This window comes from Phaethon aethereus, assembly GCF_964289735.1.
Source record: "Phaethon aethereus genome assembly, chromosome: 18".
Lineage (NCBI taxonomy): Eukaryota > Metazoa > Chordata > Aves > Phaethontiformes > Phaethontidae > Phaethon > Phaethon aethereus.
In genome coordinates, this window is record NC_138594.1 from 9,487,114 (window position 1) to 9,514,569 (window position 27,456).

General features: G+C 42.8%; 1 protein-coding gene across 1 annotated transcript in view; it reads left to right on the forward strand.

Annotated features, from left to right (window-relative positions):
* The window catches only part of RAB11FIP4 (RAB11 family interacting protein 4), a gene marked incomplete at both ends in the record, with an annotated part of 120,894 nt that overhangs the window by 20,449 nt on the left and 72,989 nt on the right, over positions 1–27,456 (forward strand). The window contains one exon of the mRNA XM_082008306.1: positions 21,933–22,020. Coding sequence (XP_081864432.1) covers positions 21,933–22,020 — 88 coding nt within the window. The remainder of the gene's footprint in view (positions 1–21,932; positions 22,021–27,456) is intronic.

Sequence of the window (27,456 nt, forward strand, 5' to 3'; positions counted from 1 at the left end):
AATTTGAACTTGCTGGCTGTATGCTATGAGGTAGGTGGTGATTTCTTTGGTGTATTTCCTTTCTTCTTCATTTGGCAGGTCCTGAGTTTGTTCCATTCTCTTTATGAGGTGAAAAATGCTAAGCAGAATTTGTAGTGACTTTTTCTTTTAGTTAAGCAGTGCTTTATCTTGACATTGTCTAGTGTATAAATTTTGTCCTTTTGAAGACCAGGAGTAGTTGATGTGTGCTGCGCTGGCTGTAGATACCTATCTGCTTAGCAACTGGTATGTAACCCAAGTTTATTTCTGCGGTGGGGAAGTGGAACCAGTATTACAATTTACTGAGAGTACCTGATAAATTTTCTCTTCAATAGTGATGCAAAGTGTGATGTTTTATTGCTGCCACCTGACCCTCTAAATATTGTATTCTCCTGTCCTTGGGTTCTTACACTTCAACCTTCATTATTTGCTCTGAACAGGCCATAAGTTCACAATATCCTGTGCCTCTGTCTCCCTGTCTTATTTTCAAAAGCTTTAAAGGGCAAAATCCACATCAATGCTGAGCCCCTATACAGGGCACATAGCTTGCACTGGGCAGTCCAGATGCCTGTGGATGTTGGTCTAATGTTTTGGATAGGTATGACACATTAATCTGCCATGCAGTGTGATACTCTGGAGAGCCACTGTTGAGCAGTCAGAGAGATTGGAGTTCACAGGGAATTTTCAGGAGCCTGTGAAATGACAGCACAGATCCAATCAGCTGCAAGAGTGGAGATAATGTTTACTGTATCATAGAAGCCAAATTATGTTCATTGTATGCCATGGTGAGATTAAATTAAACCAAATTGTGTAAAGCCAGCATTTCTGGCTGCATGATTTGAAGCTTCTGTGTGTGTTTGAACATGTTTTCTTGTGAATGGAGTACTGCAGAGACCTGTGAATCTGAGTGGACCATCCACAAACCGTAGATCTGTAGAAGCGCAGTGTTTGCCCTGCACAGTCTACCCATGTCCTGGGTTGAAGTACGTGTAAAGAGCAGGACCCTTACAGCTGCAGCGCTAACCGTAGTCTAAGGCTATAGGATAAGAACTGATTTTCCACAGAAATCAATGACAGCAATATTGAAGGACTGAGACTAAGGTAAAAACAGTTAGAGCCATTTCCAAGTTTGAGAGCACAGTTCTATCATGTGTTTGTTGGGAGAAGGGAAAGCCGCCAAACCATTTCACTCATGCAGTGCCCTTGCTAGAGAAGAACAAGTTAATTGTACATCTGACACAGCAGGAGCCTTTCTGGGTTGTCTTTTGGATGAGATGACAGCTGATAATTATATGAGAGCTACAGGCTGGCTGTTCTCTATTACTCCAGCATAGCTCTGAATGCTTTCACTAGGGGAAAAATAACACAAGGAGTTAATCTTTGAGAAAATCTTGATTATAGGGAAGGAAGGAAAATTTGTTGCTGTTGCTTGCTCTTATCCTAATAGCCAACTGTTAATCTTGCATCTGATATAATTGCACACAGTTTTGTGAGTGTTACTGTTGTGTTTCACGTCTTACTCTGGTGGGTGGCTGGAGGAGATGTGCGTATCTAGCCCGACTTCTCTCTGGTTTTTGCTCCATCAGGATACATCAGTTTTCAAGGGTAGGATTTGGGATGCCATACATCTGTGCCAGCTTTAGTGGTAGCTCGTGCCTCATCTCTGGCTCTCACCATATCAGCCCATCTCTCAGCAGTAACCTCAAGTCGGTGTCAGTGACAAAATACAAGGTAGTTGAAAGTCTTGGGTGAAATCTAGGTGTTATGTCTGCTTGCACATTGTTCCCAGTTACTGTATAAACTTACTTCTGTGACTTAGTATAAAATGTGCTATATGTGCTGGGACCATTAATTTACATAGACCAATTACATTGCTTTCATTGCTTTTCCTAATACTTTATGGGAAGCTTTTTTCACTTACGCAGCACCAGTTGTGCAGGAATTGGAATACACTGTAGTCAAATGAGAATGCGAGTGGGAAGGGGGGAAGAACAATATTTCTTCCAACATGCCATAAGCTTGTGACAGGACCCTGTGACTCAGCTTTGAGCCCTGGGATAACAGGGAGGAGGAGGAAAGCTGGCACACCGAGAACATGATTTTGCATTGGCTTCCCCAGAGTGGTTTGTTCTGAGGAAGCAGAGGACAACATGTGAGTGTGATTTTTTAAATTTTTTATTTTTAAATCTAGTTTTACAGCTCATATAAGAGACCTCTAGCTAAACAGGCTGGTGGCTGAATTCCTGTTACTGAATTAGCAGCTATGTATAGTTGACTTAGCATCAGGATGATGTCCTACATCAGTTCACTGATAGCTAGATTTTGTCTTGTGTCAGAGCTCTCTTTTGGCTGATTCGTGACAATTTCTGGCCTGTCCTCAGACTGAAAAAATCCCTCCTAGCATGTCTTATATATATATTTAGGCCATGTTAAGTTTCCATAAATGGTCTGCCACCAAGACATTAGGGAGTGCAGGGTTGCTAAAAGAGCAGGACTGGAATCGAGTGTTCTTTGGGTGTTGTGAGCTGCTGCCCAATCTGTTGGCAAGGCCAAAGAAAAATTTTCTTCCTCATCCCTCTTTCTCTTTCCCTGCACCGGTTATTTTTACAATCTCTCCACCTCTGCATGTCAGTTGTGAGAGCTGTGTTACAGTAGGTGAGAGTACAGGCCAAATAGGTTCAAACCAGCCAGGCTTGGTGTTTCTAATGCATTTTATATAACACTGCATAAGGCATTTGCTTCTTTTAATATGTCTATGATATATGCCAGCTACGCACGGTAGTATTGTTCCGGCACCTGAAGTGGAATAACATTTTATTTTTTTAGTACTGAGATTCCTTCACACAGGACTGATTTTAAGAATGGATCTAGGGACAGCGAAGCATTTGCTTGACCTCTTATAAGTTCTTGAAGTGTTGTAATTGCTGCAAGTACTCACTTTAATGTATACAAACCTACATATGCACACTGATTTGGATTTGTTGGTGTAGTGTGTAAGCATCTCAGTCGGTATGTACTTATTTTCACTGTCCTGGGGGTTTGGGGAGTGGACATGCAACGAAACTAATGACCTGTCCATGATGAAAACACTGAGTCTGTGACAGAGTTGGTAATTCAACCCAGGCCTGCTGAAAGAACTGAGGCTTACTCCGTATGAAGGAGGTGCTGGGATGGCTGTGTATGTGTGTACCATCCAGACCATTTCAGCACAGAATTAGCCTTACTAATTACTTGCTCTCCTTCCTTAATTGAGTATTTACTTAACATTTGACCTCCTTTAATGTACTCAAAACAGTCTGAGTTGGCTTTCCTTAAGACTTCATTCTGTAGCTCTTTATTCAGGCAGAATTCACTTTACATCAGTTATGCTCACTCTGGAGCAGGGCCAGCAGCTCCTACGCAGGCTAAACCATGGCCTTTTAGACAAGGAGCAGTTTTCTTCCATCCTTGCCATTAGATGTTTTATGTGTACTGTGAGAGTTTTGCTTCAGTGAGGACAACACAGCATCCTGGGGAAAAAAAAAAGTCTGTTTCTGTAAATGACAGAGGTTTGTTGTTAGGTTCAGCAGGGACTAAAGAAAAACATACTAGGAATTGTATAGAAAACTCTTATTCTGTGGAAGTATTTTTCCAGTGTCACAGATTCAAGAAGCTTGGAGCACCCTTCTGTATGGATGTGTGCTTGACACAGACAGAGGCAGTGCGAGCGCAGATGAGATCTGACTGCACTTTGTGTTGCTGTGTCTTTTAGGAATAGAGATCCCTCTCTGCTTCCCACTTCTATTTCCCATCCCTTTGCTCTTAAAGCTTCAGTCTCACCTTCTCTCCAGGGGTAGCTTCCTGGCATTGTGGACTTGAGTGGTGCTTCTTGTCTCTTCTGAAAAAATGTGCTGGTGTTGCTGTGGTTTTGAATGGTAAAGAGGGAAGACCTTGGGGCACTAAATGTCTCAGCTATGTTTGCAAACTTCCACAGATGAGCAGTCAGTGTATGTAGCTTAAGCTACCATGAAAGGACAACAGGAAGAGAGTGTGATTTTTTGAGAATAGCCTCATATTATATTCTTCTCTGAGCAGATAATTTATTCAAGGAGTGACAGATTGTCTGTTCTGTCTGAGGCACTGGCCTGCAACTTGGATCTAGCTGTGGTTGCAACAGATTCCCTTTGCTGTCAATATGTAGTGTATCCAAGCATAAAATGAACCATCAGACTACATCTTAGAGGTGCTGTGTTAGATTTGAATGTCCAGGATGAGAAACCTTGAAAGGCTATTGCCTGCACCTGATTTCACAGATGCTCGTAAGGCTTTGGCCTGCAAGGCTTTAGTTCAGCACACTGTATTAGCACTAAACTTATATCTATGTTATATGACCAGTAAGATATTAATAACTGACATAGCAAGTATCTTTTGGAGCAAGTGTAGGCTTTCCTGTCTGCATCAGCTGAGTAATTGATCCTGGAATACAGGCACAGGAAAATGCTTGAAAACCAGATGAGAAAGGCTAGAGCTTACTCTGAAAGGTCAAGTATACAAGAACGTAAAATTTACTTAGAGAGCTAGTGCAGGAAGGAAATGTCCTAGAAACAGAGTATTCCATGTTATAGGGAAAGTTTTTTCCAGTGCCAAGAGAAACAACAGAAATGAACAGAGAAGCAATTTTTCAGGAGTCTGACACTGAAAAAGTGAGCCTGCAGTTTGCAGCTTCTTCCTGATACATGGCAAAACTTCTGGCAGAGCTCCATAAAGCTGCTGATCTCTGTCACATCCCGTGTAAGTCTCACTTCTGCTGAGTGCTGCTGCTTGTGAGAAGCTTGACCAAGGGTGAAAAGGGCTTGCTGTTAATTGGCTTATCCTCGCTGCTGATCCTGCACGCTGACCAGAAGGTGTTCGGGTCAATGGAAAGGTTCCTATTCACTTCTTTGAGCTTTGGCCCTGCGCCACAACTGGCCTGCGCAGGGTTGCACTTGTGTTACTGTGCATCCAACCTGGCTGTTTGCCTCCCACTGTGTCTCAGGACTCGTGATTGTCCCTAGAATATGGCCTGTCTGCTATAGTGCCCCACAGCAGGGCAGTCAACGCTTGGTTGGGGATCCCTTAACCCATAGGAGGTTTGGCTGTCTTCCTCTGGTGCTGACACTGAAGACACTGGTGAGGTGGGCAGCACTTGCTTCATTCCCAACCTGAGGACAATGCCATTCTCCCCAGCGAGCAGACCTGCAATGAGCCCTTGGTTTTGTGCAGCTTTAGGCTGAGGTTCATTGATGGAAGGCTTTCAGAGTAAAACTCTGTAGCTTCCCTTGAGCTCAGCACTTGCCATTCATCTTCCTGAGTCCGTTGCTCACACACATTCTATAAAATTGATAGTAACAAGGACACAAACATTACTTTCTAATATTTCTTCCCTTTGTATGAATGTTACCTTCTGTTCTTTGGCATGAAGATTGACCTCTGGCTGGTGCTGATGCTACCATTCAGTGGTGCACCATTTAATGTGCACTATGCTCAAAGATTCTTCTTTTTTTTAATTATTATTGTTTGTTCATTTTTATCCCAGACAAAGCATGTGCTAGGGCAGCAGCCTTTAAAAGACCTTGCCATCATTATCTGCAAGTAATTCAGTTATTGCAGCTTTCCATAATTCTCACCAGTGCAGCAGTGTAAATGAACAGGGAGCAGAGAGACACATGATGGAAGCCAGAAGCAATTTAGCCACAAGAGTTTATCATCCAGATCAACTGGATGTGGAAAGATACCCTTTGTAGGCCGGTTTGGAACTACAGTCTGTACCATTTTTTCTAGACTCTAGAGTGATAGTCTAAAACCAAGAGTGCACTGGGCAAAAACACACAGCTGCTGAGACCAGCAAGTATGAAAGATCAAAACAGGTGCCTATTTGTAATTCTCAACACTTCACTTTTGTACTGGTCCTGCCTAATGAGGCTTTGACAAACCTGGCTATAAAGAGATTCATTCTGGACCAATGAAGGTGGTTTATGTTCTGCAGTATAGGGACTCCTGACTGCTGTACCAAATCTGAATGATGGTGGTCACTGGAAAGGGATATCCTTCTGGAAAAGGTTAAAGTGCTGGTATGAGACAAGTTTGATTCAAGTCCCACATCATAATGATGCCTTCAGCATCCCTTAAATAAGAGGCTAAGTGTTGTTTGCCAAAGTTTAGAAAATTATTGCAAAAGCACTTCTCAGAGTTAAATATCTCTCTGTGGCTTTGGGGATTTATAGATTTTATGACCATTAAGTTCTTCTAGCATGACTTTCATTGTTTAATATAGTACAGGAATTCCTGCATCAAGTCCATTGCTGCTGGCTTTGTTCAAGGTCGGGTATAGTATGGTGCTAAGGGAGCTGTTTCCACCTCCTGTCTACTTCCCTTCCTTTGTTAACCCTGTCTATTGTGATGTGAGCTTTTAATGAAATGATGGCTCTATGGCTGCCTCACTACCTCTATACCTGGCTCACTGCTTCCCTACCTGGGCAGCAGTTGGTCGTTTAATAAATATGCATCAATCTTTATTTGTGAGGAATGTGAATTCACACACAGAAAGAACAGCAAGGCTGAGCTGTCATCAGGTTATGACTCAGCTTAGATATATGTACTTGAATGGCAGTTGCCCTGTTCTAGATCCTAGACCTTTCATCCAACCTGCTCCCAGAACACCACGAAGTGTCTCCAGGACCATTTCCGCATTTCCCACATTTTGCAGGCTGTGCAGCTCCAGGCCACCGCAGTTAGGCAGAGAACTGCAGAGAACTGTCCAGCTGGTGGGAGACATGGTGCAATTTGTCCAGGACATTGTGTTTGTCTCTGGTCCCTCCAAGAGTCAGCACTGGCAGGATGCCCATCTCTCTAATATCTGTACACCTTGCCTGTGAGGTTGTTACTCCTACTCTTACAAAAAGTGCATGGATTCTGTCCAAACGAGTACAATTAAGAGAGATGGCAGCTGCTGGCTATTCAGCAGGTCGGTCTGCAGGACGAGGTACTGCAGTGGGGGTAGGAGTGCCTCCCTGCTGTTACTGGGGCACCAGCACTGCATTTTGGCACCAGCATCTTTTTCCTTTGGTGTTTCCCCTTATAGAGGTTCACCACCTCCTGGAGTCAGAGTCTTCATAGAGAGATTTTAAGAAAATATGTACCAAAAGTCCATATATATATATATATGGACCCCCTCCTCTGTGGGGAGCCCTCATACACCAGGCCACAACCAGCAGGGTCAGATAGACACTGCCATTGCTACACAGATGTAAAAATGTCTGGCTGTTTAACTTGAGATAGTTACAAACCATGAAACTAGCATCTGCTCCATAGTGAGGAAACCGGCTGCCCAGTGAGGATTCCTTTATTGAACTGGTCCAGTGAAAGGTGTTCTCAGAAGGCTCCTTTTGTTCTTTCAGGCCCTTGGCAACCCACCTCATGTTTCATACATCTACCTTTGCTACGGGGCTTTGCTGAGCCTTGTCACTGAAGGGTAACTCGCATCCTTGTTACTGTAACAAGTATCTTCTGAGCACTTGCAGGTAACGCACATCAGAGACTGTGCCCCTGGAAATGCCCAGGGAGTGACCTGTGGTTTCCTGCGGCCGGTACATGTCTAGCTTTTAGCGGTGGCTTCTCAGATCCAACACTGCAATGAAATGCAGTTGGGTGAGGGCCCTGCAGTGTAAATCTATTGTGATTTCTGCATTCTTTCACCTCTTGATTGTAACTCCTGCAAGACATCTTTATGTTGGAGGAAAATAGATACAAACACAGTTTTAGCAGGTTGAGGCAAGGCAGCAGCAGCAGAAGCTCTGAGCATTTGAGAGGAATTGCACTGTGGAAGGTCTGGCAAATACACAGTAATCAGTTTTTGCCTATTTAGGGATTTCACAGGGGATCAATAAATTGTCAGGAGCATTTAAGCTGGTAACTGAAGCAAAGAAGAGCCTGGGAACTGAAAGGCCAAAAAGGGGGTGTAAGCACCTACTCTGATTTTTAAAGGGACTCAGCTAGTTTAGAAATAGTGTTTCACTCTATGTGTTATACTTGGAATTGGGGTGAGGTGCGATGAAAAGGATAAACTAGTCCACTGTCCTTTTGTATAGATACTCCAAAGAACTGCACATAGTCTGATTGGCAGTGGGTAGGGGATGTTCTACACCAGAGGTAATAATTTGAGCTCCAGTGACCAATTCTTACCGTATTTCTGGGGTTCCATCTCAGAGACGCTCTCCTGATTCACTGTAAACAGTGCCTATGTTGTTTTTAGAATTAAAGGGTTAGTTGGTTTTGCTTTCCAAGCAATTCATTTTCACTGTCTGGGACTCTGGTGATGTGTTGTCATAATACCTACAGGGAATGCATATTAGCTGGAAAAATCAAAATGACTGTTTTTTTGGTCAGGCTGTTTGGTTTGATTTTAATGTGGGGAAAAATGAATTCACATACTGCTACACAAAGCATCAACAGATATAAAAATTAAATTAACATATGCCACTTAGAGATGATAAATATATACACGTTGACAGAAAATGCAAGCTACATCCCTACTAAAAGCTGGTTGTAAAAGGAAATAGTAGAAATGAGCAAGACCAAACCAGCAACCTCTTAAAAGGCTTTAGGAGGAAACAGTTTCACTCAACAGGAACAGCCCTGTGGACTTCTGGGCTGCACATACAGGTGTGAACGTTCACAGTCCCACGTACAGGTGGACAGATATGCCTCTGTAATGACTATTATCTTGATTGCCAGCTAGACTGGGAACAGTGACTTGCCTACCTGAGCCTGTGAGATGCCATTTTTCAGCTGATGGAAGGCATCACAGAACCACTCTTACCTTTCCTGGTGTAGACCAAAGGGTAGTACGAACACAGGGCTAGTGAGTACCAGCTGAATCCCTGGCTCGTAAAGTGCTGCATTGTTACTGTTTGTTATCTGTTCTGTTGTGGGGCTTCGTCCCTTGTGTATAAGAGGAGAGTTAGATGGGGTGGTGTCTCTGTTCGGCTAAAAAGCGAGGTGCTGTAGCCAGCTGGTGTCCTCTGTGGACAGGGACAGCACACCTGGTGCACACTGACCGAGGTGCACAGCACATCGGCAGGGCGCACATACGCACAAATACCCTGACTGCATACGCAGCGATGCTACAGTCCAGCTCATATTTCTGCTCAGGACAGTAGGGTTTTTCCGTTAGCCAAATCTCTGTTTCAAAATCTGCTGCTCTTACTTAGTCCCTGGGCCCAACACTGTTTACAGTCCATCTGTTTCTGGATAGGAAAAAGAAGGTACAATCACATGCCAGCAGAGAAAATTACCTTTGTGTCAGATACTATCTTTTCAATAGCGTGTACAGTGAGCTGAGAATACTGGGTCCAGTCCCTCACTGAGGTTCTTACAATACCAATACTGATTGGTAACAACTGAATTGGGCACTCTTCTAAAACACAAAAGTATAAAAGTACTATTCCATCGTAGCTGTGCGCCTTTATTTCCTTCCTCTTTGTATTAGGCTTTGGCTCTTTCTTCCATTCAGCCTTCTACCCATTAAGAAGTACCAATATCGACCAGACTGTAATGGCTAATAAGGATGCAGCGTATAGGAAGTACTGAAACATGAAGCATCTTTGTACAGCTTTTAAGGCTGGAAAGAGCATACATTTTCTATGCGCACAGGCTTTGTATTTCATCTATCCCTTGCTACACAAAAATGCTGGCTAATTATCATTCCTTGTAACGTCTTTCCCAGTGTAGATCAAAGAGCAATGTGGATCTCTACGTGTGATTTCATACAGTGAAAATTTCCTCCTTTGCAGTTTGAATCATGCATTTCTGAATGGGGGGATTGCTCATGACACGGGAACAGGAGGTATAAGGGGGGCTTCCGGGCTGTTACATTGCCTGGAGCTGGCAGCAAGGCACAGGGGAATTGGAAAAGATTAGCACTGCTGGCTGTATGAGTGCTATGGCCAGGAATCTGTCTGCTTGTGCGAGCTGATGCAGCAAGGACTCCCTCCTTCCCTCAGCCCCTGGTAGCTTTGCTCTTGGTGGGGTTCGCTGGTATCCTCTCTCAGCATTAGCAGTCCTGACTCATGCTCTGCCACTGCTGTCACAGCCTGCTTATCTGTGTTTCCCTTGGCTTGACGTCAGAGGAGTCAGCTGCTGTTCAGACCTGTCAACCTCATTTCAGACTTGGTAATTATTCCACTGTAGCGAGCAGTACTTAGTGCACATTTCCTCCTTTGTTTCTTTGCGGAAGGATGTTATCTCCCAGCCACACTTTTCTGAAAGCTTAAGCATCTTTCTTTTCAACTAAGTGGAAGATTGTTCCTTTAATCATACCTTTCTGCCTGATGTTTGTCATCTTAACTAATGTGTGTCTCCCTGTGCTGGATTCATGCAATACTCATTCCTCCCAAGATTTGTGTCAAAGCATTAATTTGCCATGAAATTTCTTTCATTCAATTTAATTTCAGAACTGCTGCTCAGACATTTGCGTTTGAGAACAGATCTCAAGACCTACATTTCATCCTCTGTATCTGTGAGCATGCCAAAAGCCAACCACAGCCCCTCTTAACAGCTGGGTTTAAGGAGACCAGGCTGAGAGTACTGAGGATGCCCAAATTGTGCTGCCCTGGGAAGGTCTCTGCCTGGCTCTCAGACCACAATCATCTAAATTGTTTTTGAAAGTAGATGTTGTGTGTGAAACACAGTGCTGTGTTCTGGTTGCATATTATTTGGTTAGTTTTATGCATTAAGAAGAGAAAGTAACAATGAAAGCACACAGTCAAGAGAAGTGCCTGTCTAAGTGTAGTACTTGCTTTGTATCTTTGAGGCTAGAAATCCAACCTGTAAGGATGTTACTGACAAAACTGGGTGATACCGTGTCTCGGGAGTCCGCCAGTGCACTCAGCCATGGTTTTGATCTGTGAGTCAGAGACAAACAAATGAAGTGCCATCATATGGCTGGAAGGAAAGTGGCTTGTTCTGATTTTGTGTAAGCTGTGCAGTCTGGAGTCACTGCCTGGATTTCAGCACAAGCCTGGAGCACGCTTGTAGCAGTGGCACTAGCTTCAGGCTCTGGTTTGGTGAATTTTCTGCAGCTTCAGTTTGGCTTTGGGCACTCTTTTTTCACTGGTCTAGGGGATTTCTGAGCTGCATGCTGTGACCTACCTACCACTCATAGTTCAGACTTGCTCTGTTGTCCCCACCCTCTCCAGCCTCTTCCTTCTGGTCTTTGGTATTCTGTTTGTTCTTTGCATATGATAACACCTCAGTTAAAATGTGACTGCAGATGTGTCAGTAAGGAAGGTGCTGAGAAAGTGTTGGCTGATGAGCTGGCATTGTGTACCTCACCTCTGTCCCAGTTTTACTTAAAAAAATGATAATTATTCCTGGAATAGATCCCATTTGGCTGATGTCTCAAAACTGGAAGCCATGAAAACTATTATCCTGTGTAAAAGTTCCCTTTATGTACTGACAAGAATGATCATATACACTACAAGCTGCAGAGAGGAAGAATATTTTCTCTGAAAATGAATCCATGCTGCATCACTTGTAGATAAGCCTGATGTTACCCAAACATTTTCCTCCTCTGTTGTTTGAAGGCAAAGCATGTGGCACTCACATGACCAATTGCCTACTGTGTCTCTTGAGATCTGACTATTTTATGCTATATTTGACTTATGCTAATGAGTGATATGATAATGGGCTGTGCTTCATTTCAGCTTGTCACAGCTTTTGCTAACAGCCTTGTTTTCTGGGAAGCCTTGGTTTCAGTTCTGGTAGAAGTGGAGGAGAAGGTGTTAATGCAGCTTTGCCTATTTTAGCAAGTGAGTGAATCAGTGGTTTTAGGAAAACAGTTCAACACGTTAACCATTTGTTTCCAGAGCAACACCAAAAAATCACTGTGGAGTGAACAGATGGCTGTGGCATATTTTTAGCCTTGCTCTCTGTTCCCATGGTGTTCCAGACTGTGTGGGATTCCCCATAGACTGTTGTAAGATTGTTGGGCCCAAAATGTCTTGTTTTGCAACACAGCATCAGAGGGAAGGAGGGAAATGGAATCCTGTTCAAATCAGCTCTGTTTAAGTAACTTTAAATGAGAGGTTCTCACATACAGGATCATGGTTGGTGGGGGAGTCTGTAGAGGGATGTTGGTCTTATGATTGTGGTGCTTGCTCATTGTCAGCTGCTACATTACCTTAGGAGGGACAAAATAAATGAGAAATACTCTTCTAGCGGTATTGTCTGTATAAGCAATTGATGCATCCAAAGGTGTAGATGGCAGAGGAAAAACTGATCAGGATTTAGGTGGTCTCTGGCTTGCAGATAGGATGGGAGAAAGTAGTTTCTGTAGCTGTGAACAGTCTCCTTGGGATATGTAACTCTGAGGAAGTTCTAAAAAACTTCTTAATTCCCGGCAATGATCCTTTCTCGAGTGTGATCAGATTCAGAGCTATTCACATGAACTCTTTTTCAAAGTTTATTGGTGATTCTCTGGGGTCATAAAATGTTTTGTTCTTTAAGTGGAGAGGTTAGCCAGTGAGGTATATGCTATAAGAGATGGGATTCCTTAGATGTAATAACTTCTGGGTCTTGGCTATGGCCAGAAATCCTAACTGCAAGGATGTTAACTACAAAATCTGGGTATGTAATATCGCACGAATTGTATTTGTTGTTATCCCAAATTAGGCTTGTGTCATCATGTGCATTAAAGACTGCAAGGGATTTCTCAGCAGAGAACAGAAATCATAGCATCAATTTTCTTGGCACTGCCTGGATTTCAGTTACACACACATTCATTGAGGTTCATGGAGTATTATGTTCTCTTAATAGCTTATTTGCATATTAGAATGTTCTAAACAAATCCATCCCTAATGTGTTCTTTCTGTGCAGTACCATATGGCTCAGTCTTTTACTGTCAGAAGATAATAAAATGCTATTAGACAGAATAAGAAAACGAGATGGTGATAAGGGTCTGCCCAATGGGGCAAGTTTCATTTCAACACAGTAGAGTTTAGTAATACCTGTGTATTGTATCGGGCCATATCATCAGCGTGTCTGGTGTTCTATGTACAGTCAAGCAGATGTATTAAGAGGTGACAGACACCACTCCGTAATGTTGAGAAGTTAGAAGGCAGACTATAGTGGACAAGTGAGACATGGTGAAAAACCCAACAACCTACAGCATGGACCAGCTTGGTGCAGATTTCACTGCTGTCTGTGGTATAATCACCTTTAGAGTGCCCTTTTAATGTGGTCTAAGTATTGGCATAGCCATTTTAAAGAAGAAGAAGCCAAAGCAGATGAAGTCATTTGCTGGTATAACAGCATGCTATGGTAAACTTGCAGCTCTGACCCCCATGCCACAGTCCCATGGTCACTGGATACCACCTCTTTCTCCAGGAGCTTGGTTCTCCCAGTCTAGACAGTTAAACCACCCTCCCCTGAGGGCCATGATATGAATCCTGTAACTCCTGCCCTCATCACTTCCATGAGCTGAGAAGAGGCAGTTACCTGCCCTCCTCTCCTGTTTGTCACTTCTGTAAAGTGCTCCAAAGCTTCTCCACCAGGAGCAGGCAGGTGCGGCTCAGCAGATGCGGAGCGCTTGCTGTTCTTGCATTTCTGAAGGATAGCAGCTGACCTCCTGTGTGCGTGCTGCAGATCCGCAGTGTCCGCCATTCCTGTTTCAGTAGTTCAACTGCATTCGCCATCTGTTGCCCACCTGAGTCGAAGTAATGCTTACGCAGGGCATTAATAACACATGAACACTAGAAGCTTCCCTTTTTCCTTTGAATGCACTCAACCACCTGCAAAGCCTCTGAAACCACCTCTTTCTTTCTGTGGCTTTATAATTCACCGATACATTTCACACACTCAGCAAAACACCCATCATGGGTGTTTTCTCCATCTGGGTAACTGGTGGATATTTTTCTCCCATTGGACCAAGGCCCCATGGACCCAGTTCATATTTGGAAGAAGACGCAATTCTATGTGTTGATAATAAACCCAGAAAAGCCAGTGAATGGACTCCTTTGAATTTAATCAGATTTTTTGCATTAGAGCCATTAGTAGATTATGGATTTAACAGATTTAGGAATACGCTCAAAGTCAAGGCTGAGACTATTCAACAAATTTGCTTATGTCATTTAGAATACAGTCACAAAATCTGCCTTCTAGCTGGTAAATTGGGTGTCCCCAGTTAAAGCAGAAACTGAAACAATCGTTTCTGTTTACAGAAAACTTACAGACAAGCCAACTTTCAGGCTTGAAGCCTGCTGATAAGGTACCAAGGGCAATGACTGATGCTGGAAATCAAAATTTGTAGCAAATTCAAAGCCATTGTTTCCAGTAATGATGTATGTTTCTGCACATTTTGGGATCAGACAGCAGCTGATGGAAATTTGTGATGCTGTTTGCAGTGGTATGAATTACTTATAAGTTACAAGGTAGCCTGAATGTTATATTAGTTCTCTGCAACCTGTCTGGGTTTTCAGCGTCTTTTATGAAAGTGGGTACCACAACTGTGTTAGTATCGGTTTCTCCAGTGCTATGTAAAATAATTTCCCTCATCTTTTGCTTCCCAGAATTGCCAGAATATCACAGAGAAGCCTCATTCCTCTCCCCTGCAGCTATAAATCCCAGCTTATCAAAAGACAGGCCTCATCTCAGTAGATGTGTTACTCCTTTTCCTTCTCTTTTGTATTCTTTTCTGTTTTGTGACCTTGCCTGGTGGTGCTTAAAATATATTCTGTCTGTATGGGCTTCATTTATGAAGCTATCCAGAGGGAGTGTGAGACTGTCTGCATTGTTGTTATTTATCAGCCTGTCATCTGCAAATTTCATCGTCATAGTTTTATACTTCCAGTCTGTGGATGCGAACACCAAATAGCTGCAGAGCAGGACCAGTCTTGTCAAATCCCCAATAGAGATACTGGTATCCTGCACTAACAGGTCTCCTGAGCACCCATTAGCCTGTGCACCTCTGGCATGGCAGGTTGTTTTTAGTAGTAACCCTTTAGAGGGAACTAATTTACAGCTAGATTCATCATTTAGGAGGTTTATATAGGCAAGGAAACAACAAAGCCTGTATCTAGTGTTGTCTGTAACAAGGCAAGGTGAAGAATTGCTGGTGTCTAGATGGCTGTGGCCAACTGCAGAGTGAAGTAGTGTAGGACCAGGACCTGCAGAGCAAAGAGAAAGCAGGCTGGGGGAGAGGACAGGGGCAAGGAATTACTGAGACACAGCAGCAAGAGTAACTCTTGTTTTGTTACTCAAGGCCCTAGATTGGGATGGGGGATGAAACAAATGGCCCTGTGCAACGGTGAGGGTGACTTACTGAAGAAGACCCTGACTGAAGAGCTCCCGGACCGCATAGATGCTAAAAAGGCCTGAACCTGGGGACTGGATAAAGAGCTGGGGATGGGTCTTAGCACATGTGGTGGCTGAATTACCTGGCACTGCTCAGCTGGCACAAGTCCTGCCTCTGCATTTCATACTGTGAAGATGTAAACTTACACCCCTTCCCCAGATGTGAAAAAGGCCAGCTTGTTAAAATCAGGCTGAGTGCAGTTCTGCTGCTCCCCGTATAAGTCATGTGGGAACCTTTCTAATTCCACCCTGCAGCATTTACATATTTAATCTTTTTCTGGTTTTTGAGGTTTCTCACAAATGCTCCTTCTTCAGGAGATCCTGTCCAAATGTCGCTGCCGCAGCACAGTCTGGCCTTTCCTGCAAGTGCTTGTCTTGCCATTCTCACAGCTCCCAGGTGTTCCCTGCTTGCACTTGAGTGTGAGATGTGCTCACAGACTCCTGCAGTATGAAGGTGAACTGCTGAGATGAGTTCCTTTTTTCAAATGGCATCTTCTGTCTGTGACTTGGATCCTGCTGTAAGATTTCAGTGGATGGAGCCAGTGTGGGGTCCCTCAGAACTCAATTACATCTGAATCTTAACAAATTTTCTTTGTGTTAACAAAATCTCTTCTGTGCTGGTCAGTTTTTGAAGAAAGTTAACTGAGGTCAGTAGAGGTTCGAGTTTCTTCTTGCCTGGAAATGGAAGCAGGATTCAGTTCCAGTCAGAAAATCTTTGCTGGAAAAAAATTACCTAGCTGTTTTGGCAGCAGCAGTACAAGAGCAGTCCAGGAGTCCTGAGAGGGTTCCTTGGCTGGGAGGTGCCCCTGTATTGAACTCACTCACAAGAAAAGATCAGTTTCAGTAAATCTCTTCTTAGGTTTGTTAGGTTGTTTGACCTGTCCTCTTCTCTCCTCTTCCTCCACTCCCTCTGCTACAAAAATCCTTTCCCTTTTTCTCTTAACAGTCATTTAGATGCACGGTCACACAGAGCATGTGGTCGTACTCAGAGGCACTGCAAGTCCTGGGACAGCAGGCGTGCTCAGTGAAGCTGGGAAAGGAATTAGCTTGAGCAAAGGCTAACGAACGTTCCCCTTGCCTCTAGTTAGAGCAGCAGATTGCAGTGACTTCACTCCCCTGCACACCTTGGTACGTGCCTGTGACTGGCTCCTTGCTCTGTTCCGAGCAGCGTCTTAGTCACAGGTTCCTGCTTTGCATCCTTAGCAGGATGGCAGGTGTGTCAATTTAGATGGGAGTTTTGTCCCAGGCAGTAGGGCCACAGAGGATGCTTTACAAGGCACTCTGGATTTCCTTTCTGCAGTGATGGCTGGGTCTGTCCTCATAGCTGGTGCTCTTGTGTGGAAGTAGGAAAAAGGAGGGAACCTTTCCCACCTTTCCCAGAGCAGAGCCGGGAAATGGAAAGTTCTCTTCTGCAGTAAATTCAAAGCTGCCCCCAACATAGTTAGGGGTGCCTCTAGCTAACATAGAGAAAAACTTTGGGCTGAAGAAACTGTGGAAATGCATTTCCTAGTTGCCGAGTTGGGTGACTTTGCCAAAACTCAAATCTTTTCCTCATACCCAAATGGCACCAAAATCAAAAAGGTTACAATATTTCAGCAAGCTCACTGCCTCTGCCTGCTTCACTCCTCCTGTAAGAGTTAAAACAAAATGACTAGATGGAGTTCAAAGGAAAATGCCCTCCTTCCCTTGTAATTTTTAGGACACTTTGAATTCAGTGAAAACGCCCGGTCTTCTGAAAACATTAGACTTCAGGGTTGCATGGCAGGATACCATCAGAAACCCCTGTTGAAGGAAGTGAGCAAAGGACAGCACAGCTGAGTATCTGTGGGCACACAAATAGCCCAGTGCATACTGGATTTAAAACCCTTGCAGGTGCATTTTTGAGCACCCTCTGGGCTGGCTGCAGGTTTCTGCCTTGGCTTCGCTGACATCGGGATTTCACCTCTGCTCTCCTCCTATGTCAGGACTCGGTTCTGCAGCAGCCTAGGCCCCTATGTGTTAAGCCTTTTGACTCAGTTACTGCTCTCTCATCTTTCCTGGGTAGGGTTTAGTATGGCAGATTTCCTGCTGAGTCTTCGTTCACTGTGTTCAGTCTCTGTATAGAGCTGGGTTGTAAATCATTTGCTCGTAGCCTTAGAGCTGAGAAGCCAGCCCTTCCTGGTTCCTGACCTAAGCCAGCCTGCTTGCCTACAAAAGTGTGTGCTGCAAAGCCTCAGCCATTCACCTCTGTTGCATCCAAAACTTATATTTTGAACCAGAGACTTCCTGGTGGAAGAATGTCCTCACTTTATTGCCTGCTGCTTCATACTGCCGATTCCTGGTCATTAATATGCATCTCTGCCTTGGTCAGTTTTGGTTTCAGAATTGTTTCTTCACACTGAACCTGTCCCTCTATTTTCATTGTAGAGACTCTTTGAAGTGTTCCCAGCCTACTCTTATGCATCAGAAAGCAGCAGGGGGCAAACATCTCTTTGCAGTGCAGTCAGTATAGCTGGGAAACCCAACAGAGAGGAGGCAAATGCTTTGGCTGAAGTGACCTGTTATTACAATGGAGAAATATGTTTGCATTGAAAGGGTAATCACTCATTCATCCAAGCGAGTTAAACAATAGGGACAGAGGGTTTGGTTTTCTCCGATTGTTTCCCAAAGCAAAAATTATTTAAGTCTTCTCTCTGAGACCACTGGATGTCTCCTGAAGTGTTCATTAGAGAGGCCCTTGCAGTGCCAAAAGAACCGGCTGGATTATTGAGCCTGCAGCTAATTTTTTCTGTCCTTGCCCTCTTCCTACAATGAAGAACTAGTTTGCAATCCAGACCTTGTTTGTGCTGTCCCACATGGTGTGGGACTGCTTTGTGCAGCAATGCAGAGAAAAGTGTCTGTCCCCAGCCCAAAACACTGGTGTGTTCCCTATGCTGCCTGTAGGTATCACAACAATCACACGGTCATTTCAGCACTGAATTTTGGCAGCAGTTGGTTTTACAGTCTTGCGTCCCTTGCAATAGGATCAGCAGAGGAGATGCAGGGGGCTCAGGAGTGTGACTGTGCCCGGGACTGGTGCAGCCTGCGTATTCCACATGTGCAAAAACAGGCTGCATTGCCTGTTCCGTTAACAGGGCTGAAAGGCCGCTGCTTCCTCGTGTGCTAGCAGGCTACCGTAGCTATAAGCCCAAGGGGTTGTTGACTGCAAAAAAGGCTTCGATGTCACGCAGCCTGGCAGTTAGGCTGACAAGCCCTTGATGTTTTCTGAGGCAATAAGTAAGTGTTAGAACTTGTGATTAATTGCTGGGAGCCAACCCTTTCTGAGAAGGAGGAGGATAGGACATTATTTCTCTACAAAGTGAAGCTGAAGGATGGTTGACACAGTATGGACAGCAAAGAAGATTTAGGGGTAGCTGTGATGGCATAGTTTATTCGTCCACAGCTTCAAATTGACCTTAATTTTAACTAATGCCTTCAGTCTGGAATTAACTAGGAAGAGCTTCTTGCCTTATCCCAGAAAGTTACTGGTAAAAACACATTATCAAGTGCACTACAGGCTTAAAACTCTGTGCAAATATGCAGGGATTTATGTACAATACATGTGTGCATATGCATGCACAAACTCTATGCAAGTATCCACCTAAATGTATTCCTAGTTGATCAAAATCCTTGTAGCCCCCGACCTGTGCTGAGAGCTGTGTTGAAGCACTGGCTGAAGATGTGAGCACTAGTAGCATAAATTCCATCAGGCTCTTTTATAAATTCTTCATCATCTCCTGCACTGATGTCAGTTATTTGCATTATAAAATCTCATTGAAAGCCTGCAAAATTAGATTTAGGGGAAAATGGAAACTGAAGCACTTTGCTCAGGTGATAATTTCATTTACTGTTAAGACATTGCTTAGACCTAAATGTGAACGTATGCTCTGTTCGTCCATAATACACACACCCAGGCATATAACATCTTATTTAATTTGATATAAAAAATGTAATTTTATATGTCTGAGCAACTGGTAGACTAAAATCATTGGATCAACTTTGAGAAATAAAAATGTGCCAGATTCACTGGGAACACTCAGTGACACTGCTGTATTATACCACAATATTAAATAGTGTAGAGGATTCCCAGCTGGCTGCAGGAACCTGTACATTAAAACCTAAAACCTAAAATTTGTTGCCTTTTAGCAAGAGACCTACAGCAAATAGGATTCTCTAAAGCAACTCTCCAAGCATCTAAAATAGTATTTACTTACATTACAATGATGGGAGCTTACCATTTGTCAGAGAGAGTTCCAGGCTGATCTTGTAACCTAGAAGACTGGTGTCTGATTCTATTTTGTTGCTGTATCCATGAAGGAATAGATGCTCAGCTAGTGGCCACACCAAGGTCTTCATCAAAGCCTCTGGAACCAGGCTGAGTTACACCAGGCTGACACATCTGCCACCTGTTCAAGGGACTACAGTGGTCAGGATGATTTTCAGCTGTAAAATTTTGCTGCTCCTAGCCTCAATGGCCTGTTTGATTGTACTGTTTTGAATGCACCCAAAAATAGTTTGAAGAAAGGAATTTCTGCCACTCTTCATCTTTTTATAACATCGTATGTTGTTTGTGAAGGTGAGCAGGGATTAACAGTGACCCAAGTTTCCCATATCAAGCATGTCCCTACTTAATTGGTTTCAGTAAGGATTTCCAGATAGTCTAGTATGCATCAAACGCACACTACAGTTTCTGGTGAAGTGGCTGTGTTTTGGAAACAGAAACATGTCTTCTGCTGCTATAAATTAGTGAGGCTACAGTAATCGCTTGTGATAGCAGATGTAGGAATTTGATCATGAGTCGCACGATAGCTGGCAGCTGGGCTCTGCTGCCTGGCTGGCAGGACTTGAGTTGTTGAAGCCTTCTGCAATGAGAAAGTTTTAAGAGGATTCTAACTTGTCATGGGGTCTGAACTCATCATACAGTTCCTTATTCGCCCTGACTAATTGAGCTCAGGTTTTTTTTCCTAAGAAAAGGAGAGGGGAAAGGATTCAATGTAAGGATCAAATTGTTCCTTTCTTTCAACATAGAATTTTGCATGTGAGTAAAAATTTTTGCATTTTCTCATCCACATTTGCTCATTCCAAATGAGGCCTTTGCTTGATCATGGCATTTATTGGCACAGAGTGAATTTATAAGCACTGAGAGAATCTGAAGGAAGAAGTGTCATGCGTACATATTAGTGTATTATCTGCAGGGCTTTTAGATACTGCTAGGGTTTTGCTAGTGTGTTAAAAAAAAAAAAAACACACCAGAAAATTGAGAAACTGGGTCATCTGGATTAATTTGCTGCATTTCTTTCCAGCTGGGCTTTTGTTGCTGCTCAGACTGACATATCTGAGCTCACATTGTAGTTACCAGGATTGTGCAGCATCCTACGTGCCTGCATTCCTTGCCTTGTACACTCATCTTGTTTATACTCCAGGGTGTCTGGAGGGCCCAGATCAAGGTCAGAGTTGTGCTGCAGCTGACTGTGAGCTTGCTTACAAGCAGCAAGAGGCTGCCTTTGCCTCAGTGAGGGGTACCTGCTAGGTACAACAGGCAAAGGCACAGGGACATGAGGGGACTTAGACAATGTCATGCAGCATATTTATCACAGAGAGAACAGCCAGCTGGGGTGTCCCAGCACTGCGTCCACCTCCCTGGACTGTTATGCCTCTCTCCTTATTCTACTTCAGCTGCTTGGTTCTCTATTCCTTTATTCTAGACAACACAACACACAACAGCCTCTCCAGTTGAGTCTGCTTTTCTCCATCTTCCCCAAAACCCTCCTGAAAAATTGGCCAGACCTTCTTTCGGGCAAATGCCAATTTGGTAGCTGTGTTTAAATTCAGTGTAATCTCATTTTATGGTGAGTAGTGATCAGAAAGGCTAAACTGTGAAGATGAGATTATAAGCAATAAGTACATTGCTTGTTTGCATAGTGTACTGACCAGAACCTTTCTGTGTCTTATCACATGAATCTTTTTGTGCTGTTAATACACTTCTGTTTTCCTATACAAAACTTGTATTCTCTGCTGTGGCAAGGAAGTTTTGTTTGATCTCAAGTGCCCAATGAGTTTTCTCCTGTAGTCTAGATTCTTCAGGGAATGAGGCTACTATGGGTAGTGCACATCTTTGCCTGTCCCTTCTCTTTCCCCAATAACTTTTGATAAGAGGGATGGATATCACTAAGGTTTTAAGTTCCTATGAGCTGCATACACAGCAAGGGCTCCTAGGGAAGGAGATTCTGTTAGCACCCTGCTCAAAAACGGGAGGCTAGGTCACACATTCACCCCATATTAAGCTCTTGAGATCCACATAGGGGAGTATTAATGTGTGCCAGCTGCAGAAGTTTTGGTCAGAGTACATGCCTTAGCACCAGATAATTCAACTACAGGACATTATTTCTTGTTGCACAATGATTTGTTGGCTGATTCAAGTAAACTTTACAGGTATTCTTCCACTTGAGGTCTTCTGTAGAAGATATAGACCAATGGAGCAACAGAAGATGTGCCAAGCTCAACACATATTTTATGATCTTTTCTTACAGGTGGAAAAACTGGCAAAGTATTTGGACCCAAATGATTTGGGAAGAATCAATTTTAAGGACTTCTGTCACGGAGTTTTTGCCATCAAAGGTATGTGCATATTTCTTTAAAATAATCCACTAATGTTTCTCTCGTTGCAGAAAATGTAATGATCAAAGACATCCTCTCTTTTGAGTGTGGTTATTTGTAGTGACAGCAGGGCAACTCTGGGAACAGAGCTGATAGATTTTTCCTTTTTGTGTATCTCGTGTATCAATGGTGAGCAATGCTAGAGTTCCTACATCCACAGGTGCTTGTGTTTTGGTTTACTGTTAGTTTTTCAGAACAAATGTGATGTGGTTTAAAGACAAATGTAGCAGAATAAAGAGTAGCTTTGTGGTTAGCAGGCAGCGACAAAGTCTGATACTTCCAGGTTCTCATCTGGTTCTGCTGTTGATTTACCTAAGGACTTCAGTTTCTTTACTAGGAAATATAGGACTATTATACACTTCTTGAGGTATCTGCAAGGTGTAGTTAATTCATGTTTTCAGAGTACTTGGGGACATGTATTGGAATGAAAAGGGTTAATTACAGGTTGGCCATGCAAGCCCTGAAGACAGAGACCAGGTAGATCAAACCATCTCCTTTGCAAGGAAACACAATCCTTGACAAAAGACATAGACGTTATTAAGCTTTATAGCTTAGCCGGAGGGCAACAAAGCAAACAGTCAAGAGAGACTTTAGCTGTTTTGCTGCTGTTTAGTTTTCTGGCTTCCCATAGCAAAATAATCCAGTCTGTCCTTTTCCAGACACATAGTATGTCCTTAGCAAAGTGACAGAGTGCTGTCACAGCCCAGAGGCTTCACTTCAGGGACAGAGTGAATGTCACAGCTATCGTGAGCCTCTGGAGAGTCTGCTATGATGAGATTATTTCAAAGCCATAATGATGCAAGAATGTAACACCACAGCAATTTTAATTAAAGTTTACAGCAGCTGAGGACAGTGTATAATTATGTAAAATTACAGTGAGAAGCTGCTCTCAGTCCGTGTTCATGGAGACACCTTCCAAGGTGACGCTGATGTGTTTGTAGAGAAGGCAATATGAATGCCCAGAAGGAAAGTTAATATATTAGTGTATAGACACTAAAGTCCATACTAGAGGTTTTGCTTGTCCAGGAAATGCTGTAGCAAACTGGGTTCTCGGTTAAATAAGACATAAGCTCTGTAAATCATCTGGTAGTCCTCTGTAATTCACAGTCTAAAGATGTGCACAAATGCACAAAATATGATCAGGAAGGGATAGATGTGGCCCAGAAGAACATCTCTTCTGGGCCACTTCTCATCACATAACTGTGCCCTTGTCCACAGTGGGCAGTACCCTCAGTGAAGGAGTGGGCAAGTGTGTTTCCTTTGCTGCGAGGGACAGCGTGTGCGTATTGACAGTTACCAGAGGGTGATGATGCCTTGGAGTTTTCATCCTTGCTAACCTTGTGGGAACTGATCCATGTATTCATATCCTAAGATCTAGTCCTGCAAGGACATGACTGAACTCTCTGAAACTCTCTGGAATACCTTGCACTCCAAGTTTACGAATTGCTTAAAGTCCTTATGTGGAGCATATTGTAAGTAGGGTCTGAATCATACACTTGATGTATATTAGTATGTATATGTGAACAGATGCAGAGGAATCATCCAATTCTGCAGCATCACCTAGAGCTCTCTTAGCACATCATTAGCATTGTCAACACTTACACAGTGTCAGTGCCAAGCGTGTATAATCGCAGGAGCAGTTGTATCTATTTCTGATAAGACATTGCTATGCCTACTTTCACAGCATCTCTTTAGAAAAGCTGGTTCTATTGCTTACCTCACAGCATGGAAGTTTTATTGGTCTTTAGCTACCAGCCATACTTTTCTTAAAAATAAAATTGTTCATATTAAAGTTCAGAAAGGTAATATCTACCTTTCAGAATGGAAAGCCTCCACCATGTTGTTACCTCTTACTTTTCAGTAGCCACATCCCAGGGGTAGCAGCAGGCTTGTTAGCAAAAAAAGGCAATTTTTCTTGGCAGCAACAGATTATAAGTACGATTCTTTGACATCTCAGCCTATTGCAGTTGCTTGGGGCAATCAGATTAACAGAGCAAAATAGGATCCTACTATAAATCCAGGGTTGTTTTCAATAATGGAGTATGAAGCTGTGTTATTCTTAGCACTGGAAGCCAAATGTTTAAATTCAAGCTTTACTATCTTAATGCCTCACTGTATTTCTTATTTTTGAGACTTCAAATTAATTTGTCTCGTAGATGCTTGCCTTTATTGTATGCTGAAGAAATTTTTTGCTGCACAGAGGTGATATAGTGGGGTTTTGGTAGTTCAGTGCCTTGAATTTGTTTAAAGCATGAGGTTTGAAGCATGTAGGACAACAGATTCAAATCTCAGTGGTAAAGAATTGACTACTGATGACACTGATTTCAGCATTTCAGATCCATGTATGGATCTTAGAGAAAAACTAAATGTTGGAACCTGAAAAAATCCCAAACATTGGAGTGCTCAATGTCTGCTCTGTAACTGATCGGTAGCAGCACTCACTGCAAGGAGAAACCCCAAACCCTGGACCTAAAATCTGCAGCTTGGCCTTTCTCTTCTATAAACCCCGGCATTGTTCACTCTTGCATGGTACAAATGAAGTGTTGTGTTCCTTTACAAGTGGACATCAAGCCTTGCCTCCTCCTCAGTGCTTCTGAGCTGGATAAACCTCATGACATGTGAATCATGTACCTCCACAGCAGCTGCTGGGACTGTCGAGTGGAAAAGCCAATTAATCTTCTTTAACTGATGAGTAGCAGAAACTGTGGGGAAGGATGTGCTGAGGAGTCTCACAAACTGCAGGGGCCTTTGGAAGTGATGGAGAGGACTTTTTCATGTGGAGGTATCTATGCTAGAGGGGAGAACTGTGTTGGAGGAATTCATTCGCACTGTGTCTCTGGGGTGGAATAGTGGACAGGCAGGGTGCTTTCTATTTATGGAAAGCTTTGCTTCTTTTTGCTGGTCCTTTGTGGATTAAAGGACTTTCCCTCAGCATCTGTGCTGAGGCCCTGCTATCTAGGCTGCTTTCCCCACACAGTTAGGTGCTGCCAGAGCCAGGGACAGGCTTGCCATCAAATTTAAAGCTTTGCAGCAATTTCATTGGAATGCCAGAATATGAAGGGTTGACTCCTGCTGAAGCTGCGCTCTCTATCTGCTCACTGCATGGCTTTATTTCTAACAACTGCATCAGTCTGGAGAGCAATTGCCATGAAATAACACCTGTACCCTCTTACCTAGCGGCTGTGTCAAAGCCAGGATAGTCTAAGTAGCACTGCTTAGAGACTTTGAGAGCAGCCAGAACATCACTCAAAGGCTGAATTCGCATTGATTTCAGCAGGGACAGCATGGGATCCATTACTATTTGCTCAGTGGAGTCAATTACAGTTTTCGCTGTACTGAATTTATCGTACTGATCCAGTAAATATTTTCTGCCACTTGTAATACTGAAAGGCTTGAGCGGAACTGTTATTTCTAATGTGCTCTGTGGGCTGGTAGGTTCCACAGTCAGACGTGTTTGCAGGACCAGGCTCTTGGTATGTTTAGTAGTCTCTAATTAAGTCTGACCTGTTTCTTCTATTTTAAGATTTCTGTTGTCTTTCCAATAGTCTCTCTGCTTTGATATTCCACTAAAAAACCCCCACACCCTGACAAATAAAGGGTGAGCTCCCCCTACTGATCTTGGTGTTGCAGCTCACAGAGATGAGAGGGTACAGCACAAATACAAATTAATGCAGAATTAAAACATAAAGGCAAATTTATTCCAACTTTATAGCTTATTTTAACCATGAAAACAACACTGACCACTGTGTACTAGTTGGAGAGCAATGGCTTTCATAATGGGAGAGACTGAGTCATGTTAGCACAGAGCATTTCTGCAATAATGAATCTTTGTGCAGATTGTAGCAGAATCACTTGGTGGGGGGGTGTCGGATTAAATCATACAGCCTGTTTTTCTCCCGGAGCAAGAGAGTCTTTTCCTCATCTTGTAGAAGTTTTAAGGACATTTAAATTACGCACTGTTACGATATTTGAAAATGGAGAGTTATAGGAGCTCCTTCATATTCACTAACGGTGTGGAAACAGCACAGTTGTGAATTTATATGCTTCCCCACTTGCAGCAATAGCAAACTTTGAACCTTCAAAATAGTAACACAGACCATTACGTGCCTTCAAAAAGTCACCTCTGTGCTTCCCTGGATCTTTAGGCATCTATTTACTGCAGTTGACTACAAAGCTTCTAGAAGCAGTCTTCATGTGAGCAGATGAAAGTTAAAAAGTAGGTATGTTTCTCCATGAATTCCTAGCAATTTTGATTAAAATTTCAAGAATACAGATTTGCCCAAAGCTTTAAAAAAATATTTTAAAAGGGAAGTTGACTGTTCTGGTAGTTCAGACTGTGACAGGTTACTGGTCTGTGAAAGAATATGAAAATAATATAGTATGAAATTTAATGTTTTTTTTTTCAAAACAAAGTCTTCCAAAGCAGAATATTTCTGGCCTTCTGTTTCACTGGAGATTTTTTTTTTTAATTTGCTTTTATAGTTTCTTTCAGATGCTCCAAACAAAAATATTTCTCACAAAACTAATGCCAAGTTTTGACCATCTCTTTTGACTAAGTTCAAAATCTAATTTACAGTCCCATAGCTGAGAATGGTATTGTACCAGCTTTTTCCTGAAGATCCAGCATGGAATAAGAGATTGATATGTTGCAGTCATGTAAGAGGAGTTCGTCTTTATTTGCCAGACACCAGTATTTGTAATATATACCAATACCTAAGACCAGGACAGCTGCACTAGCACAGGAATTTCAGTAAAGCACTGCAGAAAACCTCGAAGTCTTGATGAACCCATTTAGGCTCGTAGCTATAGATCTCAAACCAAAGTATGCCGTGTTTGATGAATCTATCCATTCTTTTAAGAATAACTTATTGACAGGAGCAGTACTTGGGATGGCTCCAAGGAGGAGGACTGTCACGTGGCTGTGAAGAGCTGAGCTCTCCTGTTGTAAATTATGCTATAGCTGTTTAATGAACTGAAGTTGGTTACTCTTAAAAGTACTTCAGAATTTTTTAAGACTCAACTAAATTTTACTAAATACAGCCTGAAACCATAAATGAATCTAATACACCATTAAAAATCCAAGGGTAGGTAAAGTAAAAAGGTATTTCTCCTAGGAAAAATGCCAGGAACCAACTACATTCAATTAGGTAACCAGATTTGATTTCCTATAGTATTAAAATTGCTTAATTGCCTGTGAAAATTGCGTGATGCAGTGTGGGTTAAATTTCCTCCTTGGAGCATTTGCAGGAAATCACTTTGCTGCCATTGTGATTATTTGTGGCCTGAATGTCTGTTTGCAAATTGACTGTTTGTTAGGGTGTGAAAACCAATTTTTTAACACTGGAACTGAAGGTAAATTTGTAAAATTATCGTGTAAGAGAAGTCCTGTCTGGCATC